This window comes from Centroberyx gerrardi, chromosome 18 (assembly GCF_048128805.1).
Source record: "Centroberyx gerrardi isolate f3 chromosome 18, fCenGer3.hap1.cur.20231027, whole genome shotgun sequence".
NCBI classification, from domain to species: Eukaryota; Metazoa; Chordata; class Actinopteri; order Beryciformes; family Berycidae; genus Centroberyx; species Centroberyx gerrardi.
The window spans coordinates 14,575,633-14,589,366 of NC_136014.1; the positions used below are offsets into that span (position 1 = coordinate 14,575,633).

General features: G+C 42.0%; 2 protein-coding genes across 4 annotated transcripts; one reads left to right on the plus strand and one right to left on the minus strand.

The window, feature by feature from the left end:
• Positions 1 to 2,223, plus strand: LOC139927024 (uncharacterized). 2 transcript variants are annotated; one of them, XM_071918989.2, is made up of 2 exons: positions 1 to 493; positions 1,435 to 2,223. In XM_071918989.2, exons 1-2 carry the CDS (start codon positions 349 to 351, stop codon positions 1,950 to 1,952), a joined length of 663 nt encoding a protein of 220 aa, XP_071775090.1. In that variant the 5' UTR covers positions 1 to 348; the 3' UTR covers positions 1,953 to 2,223. The 2 variants fall into 2 exon arrangements, with proteins under 2 accessions (XP_071775090.1, XP_071775091.1); XM_071918990.2 differs by having other exon boundaries at positions 1 to 412; positions 1,435 to 2,220.
• gnpat2 (glyceronephosphate O-acyltransferase 2) lies at positions 2,214 to 13,111 on the minus strand. 2 transcript variants are annotated; one of them, XM_071919001.2, is made up of 16 exons: positions 13,003 to 13,111; positions 10,948 to 11,148; positions 10,631 to 10,807; positions 9,574 to 9,703; positions 9,243 to 9,370; positions 8,908 to 8,983; positions 7,950 to 8,101; positions 7,373 to 7,503; positions 6,638 to 6,879; positions 5,235 to 5,492; positions 5,034 to 5,113; positions 4,387 to 4,527; positions 3,759 to 3,858; positions 3,548 to 3,641; positions 3,359 to 3,420; positions 2,214 to 3,092 (listed from the first exon to the last, which is right to left on the minus strand). In XM_071919001.2, the coding sequence occupies exons 1-16, from the start codon at positions 13,012 to 13,014 to the stop codon at positions 3,040 to 3,042; spliced, it is 2,037 nt and encodes a 678-aa protein (XP_071775102.1). In that variant the 5' UTR covers positions 13,015 to 13,111; the 3' UTR covers positions 2,214 to 3,039. The 2 variants fall into 2 exon arrangements, with proteins under 2 accessions (XP_071775102.1, XP_071775103.1); XM_071919002.2 differs by having other exon boundaries at positions 2,216 to 3,092; positions 10,948 to 11,143; positions 13,003 to 13,079.
• Positions 13,112 to 13,734: the final 623 nt, after the last annotated feature.

The following is a 13,734-nucleotide window of genomic DNA, read 5'->3' on the forward strand; positions in this document are numbered from 1 at the left end:
AGAGCAACTTCATTGACAAAAGTCTCTAATAATAGGACGTGTAACAAAAGGTCTTGGAAGGGCTTCATACAGGCTGTGGGACAGAAATGTGTCTACAAGGTACAGTAGGCTAATGAGTTGTAGCCTGAAGGTCTTAATGCGCCTGTTGACCCCTGAGGTGCAGTTTATTGGCGTCCCGTAAGGACTGGACTACAACACACCGACGACACCTGCAGAGAAAGCGACGACTACTTAATGTTTGGGTATTAGCCGCGTAAAGAGACAGGAGAGCTTGGCCAGAGCCTTAACTTGGGAATTTATTTGCTTTCTTTCTTTTCGTTGCCGAGTCCACAACAGGGAGAGGACTACATGGATTGGTGGACTTCGTTGGCAGCGAGTATTGCCTTACTCTGGCTTCTCTGTTTTATAGACGGTAAGAGACAATGGTTAGCAGAGATTTGGAAGCTTTCACCATCAAAGGAACCGTGTGGCAGTGGTCTTCCACCTTACTGCGGTATGAAACAGCTTTCATCAATTCACAGCCTAAGAAATATAGTCTATTCACCGCACCACACGTCAGAGACTTTAAAATAGTCTCATTAGAATATAGGCTAAGGTAATGGCACATTGCAGGGTTATTGAAAACATAAATTACCTGCTTGTATCTTCCCTTGCAGTGTTGCCGAGAATCAATTGTAATAGCCTATGTTGCCCAAGCATGCATGGCGCACTGGGACTCCTGGACTGGGTCAGGAAATCACGACCTTAATTCAATTTTTACGCTACCGCGCGTCTCCCAAATTGACTTGCAAAACCCTGCCGCAGGACTAGCAGACCAATGCTGGGGTTCATGCCCTCCACTGAAACTTTCAAATCAAGAGTTAGACAGAGTTTGATTAAGAGTAATTATGACTTCGTCCACACATATATCCAGTTTAACAAGCCTTTTAATCTGTCACTGAGTCTTAAAATCTTGTTTCTTAAAACAGGCGAAAAAGAATCTGTCAGTGGGATGAAATAATGTTACTTGTTTCCAATGCAAATTAACCTTTTCAAGAGTTTTGTTGAATGAAGTGTCATTATTTTGATACTAGTGGAGTGGCACTTACTCTGTTTTGTTTCAAGATATTGACACTTTCTATTTCTAGAGACTTGCCGAGACAAGTGAAACTGCACTGGGAGAAAGTGTAATTTTAAGATTGCATATGGGATTAAATGACTTGTTAAAATGGACATGTTTGCAATAATTAGGTTCCATGCAAGGGGGCGCGCATGGATGCGCCAAACCCATCCACTTTTCCCCGCTTTGCGTGCTTAAGTGATAGGCCTACCCGCCACCCCCATGGCTGGCGCACCGACTTTAATCCAGTGGCAGATGCTGTTTGTAATGGTTGCTGACAGTAGCCAGAGTTTTAAATTAGACTTCAGCTGACCCCGTTACCCTCTTATCTCCAGGCAACGCCGTGCTTGAGCTGCGGCTGGTCTTCCATGCTCTCACCAAAGCTGCTTGTCACCTGTACCTGGCTCTGCTCCCGCTGCGCCGCGCCGCCAGCCACTTCACCGACTGTGCGCGACACCTCGTCAGCCATGCCCAGCAAACCCCTTCTCCCCACGGCTACCTTCACCAAGGCCAGCCCCTGGCCAAGAAAGGCACGCTGCACCTCCTGGAGGGCATGTGCGTGGTGTGTGAAACGGTGCCCAACCTGATGGGCGCGGCGCTCAGTGTGGGCGCCGCCTTCTGCCACATGATGCAGGGAGGTTTTTATGTGCTGGCGGCCACGCTGCGCACCATCCAGATCAACCTGTTCTCCCAAATGAACGGCGAGAAGGAGAGATGGGACAAAGAGCGGCACCGAGCCAAGGAGAACGAGAAAAAGCTGAATTCAAAAGTGGTGGAATACGTGTCGGTCTTTTGTCAAGACCCGGTCACCGCTCTCCGCATCAAGGTTGATGTGCCACCTGTGTATAGATAAATACTCTGTTCTTGTAAAGTGACGCGATATATTGGCTAATTGGCACATAAGAGGCCTTCATTTAACCGCTAAAGTGCAGACAGATTATTGATTGGTTTGGATTAATGAATGTAAGATGACGTAGGAGGTTCACGCTAGACCTCTGAACTGCACAAAAGGCAGAAAGCAAAAAGAGCACAGACTAGTAAAACACTGATTGTGAAACAATATTTGTTAAGTGGGAAAAACAAGAATTTATGGTGCATTTCATTTTATTACATGCTTTACATTTACTGAGATGTACAGAAGTTAAAATAAATGTCTCAAATATTCCTAATAAAACCTCACATCTTTGATGAGTTATTATGGCATTTGACACTGTTATGGGATTTAGATATTTATTGATAAATTAATGCATATACAGTCAAATGTACTTGATTCAGTGTTAAGGCTGTTTTCCCTGTGTAAAGGAGAGCTCCTCTTTCACTTTTCTAATTGCACTTACTAGGCCAGCAAGTTTATTTCAAAGATTGTGCCTTATGACTCACTCACTCAATCATTCAATAAATCATTCATAGATAATTCTTGTCAACAACACAAGAAATCTAGGACATTATGTTAAAATATCTTGTTAATATACAGTGTAGCTGATTAAAATACAGTTATAGGTCAGTATCTGAATTCACAGACATTCACAGACAACCGAAGGCACATGAGAGGCCAGAAAGGTAATCTTGTTTTATTCTAAATAGTTGCTTGCTCTCTCACTTCATCAAATAACCTCTCAAGGTTTGCTGTAAACAATAACAATTAAAAGGTATTGATTATAGCCATCAGAATAAATCAGCAATATTGTCACCTGGGCGTTACCATGTCAGGTGTTCTTAACTTTACCATAGCCCTATCAGATCTGTGAAGGGTGAGAACGAGGACAGAGAGGGGGGGAGGTAGCAAACGCTCAAATGTGGAACGCAGCCAGGTAGAGGTATTTTGTCTGAGAGCTCAGAGCTCCTCTATAGAGAAAGAGAGAGAGAAGAGGTGAAAGAAGAGAAAGAGGGGTAGCCAGGACTCCAGACTGATACTGAAGATGGATCTGTTCCAATCAGGACTAAAGTCTTGCGTCAGGTGCAGGCATGAGCATCTGGGGTGGGATTTTACCAGCTACAGTGAGAGAGGAAGGGGAAAAGCCATAAGCAAGGACCAAAAAAACATAACAGATCTTACACATGACTGTAGTGAGGGAATTTAAGTCAAAGACAGAGCAGTTTTCAGGCAGCAAGGTGAGACCCATGCATAAATTATTCAAAACAATACAAACTAGTTCAAAATGTTCATAAAACAAAACCATATCTGACACAAAGTTCATGTTTTGTGCATGTCTCTCTCTCAAAACCAGTCATATTCATATTGGAAGTGATCCGACTTACAGAGAATGTCTCCGATTCTCCTGACGGCTGCTTTGTTCACTCTGTACTCATTCTGCTCAGCCCTGCGATCACAAAACACACACACACACACTTTTAACTTGGGCATCAGTAATACAGACAGCTTCTCAACCACCGCAGAAGATGAGCTTAAAACCAAACAGGTTTATAGGGGCTAATCTTATTACTTACACCCTCAACTTTGTCACAGCCTCCAGTCTTAGCAGTGCCGACAAAACGTTTTTTTGTGTGTCGGATGAAAGGGCTTCGTAGGAGTGAAGCTCACCTGCGAGACACAAAAATGATACAGATGGGAAAATGTGGAGCTGATTCACTGATGAGAGTTCAGCAGCTGGAGGAGATCAAAGGACCCAGGGGACATTTCTCCCATTTGATGTTTTACCTGAGAGGATGAGCCTGGTAGCCAGGCTTCGTATGGCAGGTAAGACCTGTTTCTCTGAGAACACGTGAACCTCCTCCTCACACAGGCACCTGAACACCACCTGGACAGAAAGGTCACAACAGAAATAAGCCTGGTGTTTTCTCTTCATTCCTTCATGTGGTGAATTTTTAAGTGTGACGAGTGAGTGAAGTTAACTGAAATACAAAATTCTAATTGCACTGGGCAGGATTTTTATGTAAAAATACACCTGTCTTTTCAGTCGAAATCATAAAGTGGGGCTGCAACAGAGAGAAGCATCCCATCCCCTCTAATTGAGATTTGCCCTTATTGCCCAAATTTCAGGTGCTGGGTGTGGTCGCTGACAGGAAATCTTCTCCATGAAAATGTACTACCTCCACCCCCTACCAACCACTAAGAAGAAGAATTTCAGGGACGAGGAAGGCACAGTTTACTGACCTCACATTACATGATTTCTGGGTATTAAAGTCCTTACAAATGAAACCATTACCTCTTTCTGCCATTTGGGGCACCCAATGTGCAAAGTTGCCTAGTGCAGATTTAATCTCAATTAAGTGCATAATGTGTGAGAGTGTTATTCAAAGATCAAAGTAGGTAAGAGTCAAAGCACCTGATAAGAGTCTATGAAGGGTTGTAGTAGCTCCAGCAGGAAGGACAGGATCTGCGGTCCCGCCTCTGACTCTGTCACCTCCTGTTGGCTGATCTGGATCGCTCCACATTTCTGCAGCAGGGAGCACGACTCCTCAAAGTCCTGATGGCCAGACATTAACACAATATCAATAACAGTTCAATATAGTTGGATGGGAGGTAAGGCCCTGCGTAGCTAGAGTCTTATAATGGAGGTACAGTATACCTGTGTGTGTGTGTGTGTGTGTCATATGTGGGTCTGTCTCCAGTGAACAGTATGCTGTGGAAATCATGCTCCAGTGGACAAAACTGGTTGTGTGTAAGAGTATCAATGTAAAGCAGGACACATACATGCAAACCTTTCCTGGATAAATAAAGGTTAAAAAATCTGTTCCAATATATATTACTGCACACATGCTTGCCTTTGCACTCTCAGTAACCTGGGATCCGACTCTTTTTTTTAAATCATTATGCTTGAGCATGCATAATATATGGGAAGTAGAGTAGTAATCACGTTTACACAGAACATTTTATTACCAAGATGACTATCGATTTACACTGTTTTAGAGTTTTAGATTTTTTCCTGAGATGTTTTTTGGAAGCCAAGCCCTGACGGACGCAGCTTTTTACCTGATTGGACCTGCCAGGGACGAAGATGAATTCATTAGAGAAGATGTCCTGCAGGAAGCAGAAGAATGTGAAGAGCTCATCTGTGAACAGAATGGTAGATCACGATGAAGCAAGAAATAGGGCAGCTGTGCGTTTGCGGTTTATATCACAAAGTAGAAAAACAGATGTATATTTTGTGTGTGTGTGCACTACAAAACTCACCTCTCTGTGTGCTCTTGGTGGTGTGTATGGCTATGGCGAGCATGGCTGGACGGACAAAAACGTGCAGCGCCTGATTCCTATAGGAAGCCACCATGAGCAGCGCCACCGCTCTCCTGACCACACCCTCCTCTGCGCTGACTGGCTGTTTCCCCGCAGGCCCCTCCTCCAGAACCAGGTGGACACGCCCCGCTTTACGGCGAACTACGGAGCGATGCAGGGCCATGCTGGATGACATCACATCTGACTCAGGGACTTGACCTACGGAGTGAGGAATACATGGAGGAAACAGTGTAGTTTATATGTCTGTTTTATCTATGTTTAAGAAGTAGTTTGTTTAAGAGGGCGCCATCAGGCTCAGAATGGTTTGTGAGTGTGTGTGTGTGTGTGTGTGTGTGTGTGTGTGTGTGTGTGCCTGTGCATGTGTGTCTGTGTGCGCACGGGACCTGTGAAGTGAGACAGTTCAGTGAGGTTCTCTGAGGGTAAGTTACTTACAGTGCATTAATCCACTGAAGATCTCCTAAGTGAATCTGAACGCTTGTGCCAACTTACATTCATCTAATCTGTCTGATCTACCTCAGACCGGGTCAAAATAGCAGTCGGTGTCCCGTGGCGAGACGCTGGCAGACTCAACTCAAGGGAAGAGCCACTCAATTACTTTTCTGTATTAACTTTGTCTGGTGCAACCCATTACAATATGCAAATGCCACCTGCTGGTCATTCAAGGCAAGTGAAAGTAAGCCTCAGCTTAGATTACTGTAACAAAGGCCCATTGTGGAGGGCTTTTCACCTTACTACAGTTTATCCCAGGCATGTGCTCAAGCTTGCAGCAGCTGCTTTTGTGCTAAATGTAGCAACGGTGAGTGGAAAAAGGCACGATATGCCATATAGCAAACGTATCAAACCCATCCATCCATCCACTCATACCCAGTGGTAGAAAAAATACTCAAATCCTTTACTTGAGTAAAAGTAGCAATACCATAATGGAAAGATACTCCATTAAAAGTAAGTCCTGCATTTACAATTTTACTTAAGTAAAAGTATATAGAAATAAGTATTAGCAGTAAAGAAGAACGGTCCCTTTCAGAGCATTAAAGAATTGATGCATTAACCTGTAAGAAGTATTTTAATGTTGTACGTCTAACTGCTCCATGTTGGGGAGTTTAAACTCTAACAATGCAACATATTTTATGAGCTTATTGTATGTTTTCCATGTAAAACCATATTCTGCAAAGTAACTAGTAACTACAGCCATCAGATAAATGTGGTGGAGTTAAAAGTACAATATTTCCCTCTGAAATGTAGTGGAGTAAAAGTATAAAGTCTCACAAAATGGAAATACTCAAGTACCAGCACCTCAAAATTGTACTGAAGTACAGTACTTGAGTAAATGTACTGTCACCCACCAGGCCAGTTGAGGTGAGCCCCAAAGCCCAGCGCCAGCTTCCTGAGCCAGAGGGTTTTTTGTGTGAGTTGGTCCCATGCCAGGCCGTCCTCTATGAGGCTGGTGGTGGGAATCTGAAGCAACAGGCAGGCCATGAGGGACCAGGGGCTGAGGACAGAGCCCCCCTCCTGGACACGTACCACTAGATGGGCCAGCCAACTCACACAGGCCTGGGCCTCTGCAGCGGGCTTCTGGGGAAGGTCTCTGTGGACGGATACGAAGGGAGGAGAGGAGGAGGGAGTGAGCAAGAAAGATGGAAGGAAAGAGAAAAAAAAAGAGGTAGGCGAGAGACAAAGACAGCCATGAAACAATATGCAGTCCAATCTTCATTTTAATCATCAAAGACATTTTTAACTGCATGTGTCATATAACATAAGGAGTCAATATTGTACAGAATTTTGGGTGAAACAGAGTTGATCAGTCACATTAGTACAGATCAAATCAAACACAGAGGATGTTCACTGTGTCTTTATATCTCAGCTTTACACCTCTCCAATAAAATATGATATAACATATATATGCACTAATATATAGTGTAATATATGTATAATCAACATTTCACCAGTTTTCTCTGAAATGTAAACGGAGGTTATGTTGCCGTCAGATGGGAAAAGAGATGTACACTGTACCTATGTAAAATAAAAATGATGGATAAATATCCTATACATCTTTTTGAAATATGGAACTAGTTTTCTACCTGGGTATGAGGTTATAGTGGCAGCGGTTGATCTTGCCCTGAGACAACTGTCTGACTGACAGGGGGTGGCCAAAGTTCACATGCATGGTGCCGTAGTCCTCCTGCAGCACTCTGCTCGCCTTCAGCAGACCCTGCAGAGAGAGACAAAGAGACTATAGGAGTGACCTAAAATAAATTAGCTTTCTTTATGCATGACCCATCTGACCAGCAGCAATGAAGATGTCAGGTCAGAGAGACAAAATGGAGGAAAAAGAGTTTGCATGTATTACAGAGTATTGTTGCTTTTAAAGAAATTGAGAAAGCGTGATATTTCATAATTTTCTGTAGTTTTCTCTTCGTAGCAATGAGGATCACCAAGGCAATGAGGTTCACCTGCACCCAATTAACCCTCAACTCAACAGAAGTTTATTTTGGTGCCGAAATAAAAGAGTCGCAGCCAAATCTGAATGCTCTTTCCTGTATCCTTCCATCTGACATTGCTGGGTTTATCACTCTCACATGGCAGGCTTTAAGTTGGAAAGGCTGGATTAGTGTTGTGTGAATGTGTGCTAATGTGAGGCATGTGCCCGGGACGTACCATGGTGCTTTCTTTGGGCTTGGGTACGCCCAGTAACTCCTGGGCAAGCAGTGACTCTTCCAGCACTCGGTCGTAGCTGATGCTGATGGGCACCAGTGTGATGTCATACACCTCACCTTTAAAGAAGGGCTCCAGCACCATGTGCATCATACCTGCAGATATACAGAAATACATCACAGATGCACACACAGACATACACATATGCAAACACAGACACACACACACATATTTACTGTATACATATGCACTTTTCAACATGGACACAACAGGGTCGGGGCTCAGGGCTAAAATGCTGTTGAAAGTTCATAAAATTCCCACGAAATAAAAACGAGAGGGCACAAAATGACCCCAATAATTAGGAGCAGCATTTGCATTTCACCCTGTTCACATTTATTTGTTGCGTTAATCATGTGAATGTGACTACTGTCCCCTGTGGGCCACTGTAGATGATTCATGTGAGTCTATGACCAGGTCATTCTTTCCAGTGCCTTCTGGGTGAGAAAAATGGAGCGGTGTTTGATCAGAAGACAACCAAGCACACAGCCTGAAGCAGTTGGAAATCTTGGCATCATGCAGCCACCAGTGGAAGAAAATGCAAACTCCACACAAACCACTACATCAACAAAAAATAAGACAACCAATATCGTAAAAAATTCAACATTCAAGGGGTGAAAGATGGACCTGTTGGGGACAGAGAGTGCGGAAAACAGCACCATCCCCTTCTGTAAGGCCTGCCACCAGTTTACAGCAGTGGGAAAGAACTTACAACAAATCTCAAAAGTACAAATTGAGTGTTTACTTGCCAATATGCAGTGCAAATGTACTATTTCATAGATCAATAAAATTGCCCACAAAAAGTACCAAAATACCACCAGGGGGCAAAAAATGGCCTCTGAAAAAAGTAAATGTCTTACCGTGGGACACACAAACACACACAGTGTGACATGTGGACACTCACCTAATTTGGGCGTCAGAGACTTCAGTGTGCGACTCCGCAGGCCCTCCACATAGAACTCCACAGGAGCAAATCCTCTCTGCACAAAGCACATCCATGGATCACTGCTTGATGCACACATTACAGATGGTCAAATATATTGGCTGATGATCACAGATGATTTAAGGAATACTAGAACATGTCGACCCTAAGTTTGGTTTTTGCGGTTATGAGAACATGCGATTCTGTATTCAAGAGAAGTTCAGGTAGAAGTCATTTTTCTCAGGTCATAATACAGAACAGGTATAACCGTCAGAGTTCAGGATAGCTGATGCAGCAGAATATTTCCTGTGTCTTACCCGGACGATGGTTTTGACATATTCTGACAGCACAGCCCAGTACAACTTGTCAGAGCCGATGGCACGTCGGATAAAGAAAGCTCCAGAGCGACGGAATATCTCCCCTATTATCTTCATCCCCGCAAGAGCTGGAGGAAGGTATAATTAAAGAGAGAGAGAGAGAGAGAGAGAGAGAGAGACAAAAAAGCAAAAGAGAAGTGAATGTCTGCACACAGACAAAAACATGAATAAGTCATGAAAATGTTTTAATGTTGTACAGTAATATCTACTGTAGATCTATATATTGTAATATATCTGTAGAAATATCCTATTGTTTGAAATAGATACTTGCGAACTCCAGCAGCAATAACAGGTATTGGGAGGTCGTAGGTGAACAGGAGGTAGGAGATCACCAGGAAGTCCGCATAGCTCCTGTGATTGGGCATCAGGATCACAGGATACTCCTGAATGGCTTGTTGGAGCTGCAGGGGGCAGAACAATGAAATGACCTCTAGTAAATCAACTGGGAGAAAAGAGAGACATATGACACTGTATCAGTACTCTGGGGATAGCAGTGGCATCCCGTTTGACTCATAGTGTAAATTGTGGTACAGTACTGTAAAATCTATCACAGAATCAATCTACAGATCTGGGGCTGGATTCACAAAACCTTCTTAGAAAGTCTTCTCAAGTGCATTTTTTTTTACTTTAGTATTAAGAAAAAAGTTAAGAAAAGTTGATATTCATCAAAATATTACTTGAGTATTTTCTTAACCTCCTGCTTATTTTGCTTCCTAATTAAAGAAAAGGTTACAAATAAATGGGAATCTTGGAGGCAAAGTTCTCAAATTTGTTCTTAGATTTTTTCTTACCTTCTTACCTTCCACTTGTCTAAAATGTGTAAAAAGGTAAGCCTCTAAATTCATTCTTTTAAACACATTTTAGATAATTAAGTAGGTATTTCTAGTAAGTATTAATAGTTTTACTCACTCTATCTTACATTTTAAGCTCAACATGTAGCTTGTCACTATTTTTATTTGGTGTATGTTTCATGCCTTATGTAAAGAAGCTAGCAAATTAGACAGTTACACTCAATAGGCATTTAACCAAAAGGCAGCAACCAATGTTATTTATTTAAGTATAACCACCCTGAATAATTGCTCCAATTTGTATTCTAGATGGAAATACTTTTTGTAAGTAGTTTGTTTACATCACAGTTGCTAGGAAGGCCCTATTTGAGAAGTTTGAAGTAATAAGCAAAGAGAGATGATAGCCTTCTTAAGAATTTCCTAAAATTTCTTCTTAGGTAGCCAATAAAGAAATTCCTCCTGACCTGCGTAAATATAAGCAGTATTCTATATAATGTGCTGTGTTTCAGTGTACAGTATGAATTCGAAGTCTCTCCTGACCCTGTTGAGTCCCTCCATGTTGACCTGGATGCTGGTGAAGAGTCTCTTGATCACCTTGGTGAGGGTGAAGCCCAGCAGCCTGATGAAGCCCAGCTGCAGGTTGTGAGACATTTCCTCCAGTATCCCACAAGCCTCCTGCTTCACCGCCTCCACCGATGACCCCGTTTCCATGGCAATCTAAGGAGAAGTGAGGGGAGGAGACAGATTTAATGTTGAAGTAGTTTTGTGAAAGTCCTGTGTGTTATACTGTATCTGTTCAAACCACACAGAGGCACACACACACACACACACACACACACACACACACACCCTCCCACCTCCTTGGCCACATAGCGCAGGTACTGGGACTCCAGCACAGCTTTGTTGAGGTCAGCGGTGGAGCAGGGCGGGGCTCCTCTGTAGGGGTGGGGGTTAAAGGTCCTGAGGGCGTGGCCAAGATCACTACTGCGCCTCCTCTCCTCCAAAATGTCCACAAACTCCTCCTCATCTTCCACGCCTGCTGCGCCTGATTCCCTGTACTGGGGGAGAGAGAGAGTCAGGTTTAAGTTGATGGCTGAAAAGATCTATCTGCTGGGCTTGCTGCTACATGCTTGTCAGATGGCTGGACAATTGGTTTGAACTGACAAAGATATGACACTGTAATATGCTATACTATGGTTTATTTTGCTGTGTTGAGTGTTATCTGTATGTATAAATGTATATATACCTGGATATATATACTGTGTTCTCTGTATACTGAAATATTAGAATGATAATTGTATGTTTATAGTAATAGTGACCTATGATTCTTTTATTTCCTAAAACAGTGTTTACTGAGTTCACACTGAATGCTTTGGCAACACATAACCTTCTCTTGTAATGCCAATAAAGCCAACTTGAATTGAAAATTTAAATAGAATGAATGAATAGAATAGAATAGAATAGAATAACACAATTAGAAACCACTATCTGCATTGTTTGTCTCTTTCCAATTCTGTTGTCAAACTTTGTTTTCTCCACTATTGTATTGAATTGTATTATATTGTGTGGTGTTGTATTCTATTCTATTCTATTCTATTCTATTCTATTCTATTCTATAACCAGCTTAGTAAGCTGCTGGCAACATTGGTTAGACCTAATTCTTATTACAAAGTAAGCAATTATTAAGCAACGTCACTGATTATATTCCTAACTAGGCCAAAGTTTCATTAAGGAGTCTCAACTCGACGGCCGGTGTTTACAACTGAGTAACGGCCTATCTTGGACTGTGGACCGAGGACACCGATAACAGAACACAGATCAATTTATCTTGATCAAACAGTCTTTACTAAGCTTTGAGTCTGGGTTCGTGCATGTAAAAAATATAATTTGGTAGCCTTTACTACGGAAGCGTATTGCATTCACCAAAGAAAAAAAATGGTTTCTCGTAATTATGACTTAGTATCTCATAATTACGAGATACTAAGTCACAATTATGAGAAAACTAAAAAACTCCTTTTTTTATTTATTTTAGATTCGATGCGTTAAACTATCTCGACTTCCGGTTTGGGCGTTTAGCCTTCAAAATAAAAGCGCGGGATTTTAAACATGTAGAAATACTGTTTTAAACCTGACATTTGTAGAATAAAGTGTCACCTTACTTCTTCATCAGAGGGGTGAAGATTTCCCAGAAAGTTTCACTCTGCCCTGCTTATATAACCAAACCAACTATGCTGTATCCAATATCATTGCATTTTTTACAGTGTGAAAAAAAACTTGACTTGAGACTTGAGCGTTGACTAGAGATTTTGTGGGCCTGTCATGACTTTTCTTAAACAGCTTGGGCCTAAATGTTAGTGTGTAGTGAAAGTTCAGGTCTGTAGTGTTTTGACATAGAACTTGTGCTGTTACAATGAAAGGTAAACTGTACAGTGTCCAATTTAGTCAGAAAATGTCAGAAAGTGTAATATATGCAGCATTTCTAGTTAAAAATGGCACATATGGCATTTTCATTATTATTATGACATCAAACATTAATATGGGTGCTCACTTATTGAATTTGACGATTAAATACAAAGTAATTGGTTTAAAACAGTATTTCTGTTTAAAATCTTGCGCTTTTATTTTGAAGGCTAAACGCCCAAACCGAAAGTATTCTTTTCTCGTAATCACGAGATAAATTATCTCACGAGATACTTTTCTCTACTAAGTCATAATTATGAGAAACCATCTCCGATTATTAATTTTTCTTTGGTGAATGCAATACGCTTCCGTACGTTCCTAACTTAAAGCATGTTCTGACCTGTTCTTTGCAGCTGTATGCAAGAACCGCCGACAGAGCGGGTTGAAAGGATGCAACAACTAGATAAAAACAAACACATTTCCATATAAAACATACAGGCGCACAGGCTTACCGTATTCGTCATTCTTTACCAGAAAAAAAACAAATTCCGTAGCAGGTGTTTGTCCTCATACCCTTCGGCTCTCCTCATTGTTTCCCCATAAAGCTTGCTGCGCTACCGGGACACCCTCGGTAGGGTGCAGCACCCTGGGGCCCAAGCCAATAGTGTCGCTGGATTTTGGAAACTCCTCCCGCACATTGTAATGCACAGCCCCTTCAATAATAGACCTACTTGCTCTCAAATAACCCTCCAGTGTAATGACTGCAGGGCTGCTAGGATGTCAGTCTGGGACTGAAAATCTCTAGTAACAGAAAAAAACAGCTTCTTCCACTGCCAGTGTGACCTCCACGAAAAAGAACTATAGTAATCAGATTTTAAAAGGATACTACAGCCTACAAATAGACCTATGACAGCCAAAGTAATAAGCCCCTATAGGAATAACCATAGGAGTGTTATTGGAATATTATAGAGAAACCATGGAGATAATATAGATATTATAAGAGAAAATAAAAGGTCACTATAAATTCACTTTTGGATACCAAAAACACACAATACGTCCCCGTAGGAATTTATGGTTGTAGCTATTCGCTCGTCACTTCTTATCGTAATCCTACTCAATTCAAGTCGGTCTCCCTAGTGAAGGCTATACTGGTTCCATATTATCCCACCAGTCTATCCACATTAGGGCAGTTTGATGAAAGGCTGAAAGGCCAGACTCTGAGGTCACATCTGATCCAAGATGGC

Excerpts from the sequence above, each read along its gene's own strand:
- gnpat2 (XM_071919001.2), bottom strand. Across the intron at positions 9,704-10,630 it reads ACATGGAGGGACTCAACAGG|CTCCAACAAGCCATTCAGGA; the intron begins GTCAGGAGAGAC and ends TGCCCCCTGCAG. Across the intron at positions 5,114-5,234 it reads CACCAAGAGCACACAGAGAG|ATGAGCTCTTCACATTCTTC; the intron begins GTGAGTTTTGTA and ends TTCTGTTCACAG.
- LOC139927024 (XM_071918989.2), top strand. The coding sequence starts at position 349 with ATGGATTGGTGGACTTCGTTGGCAGCGAGTATTGCCTTACTCTGGCTT. Across the intron at positions 494-1,434 it reads TGGTCTTCCACCTTACTGCG|GCAACGCCGTGCTTGAGCTG; the intron begins GTATGAAACAGC and ends TCTTATCTCCAG.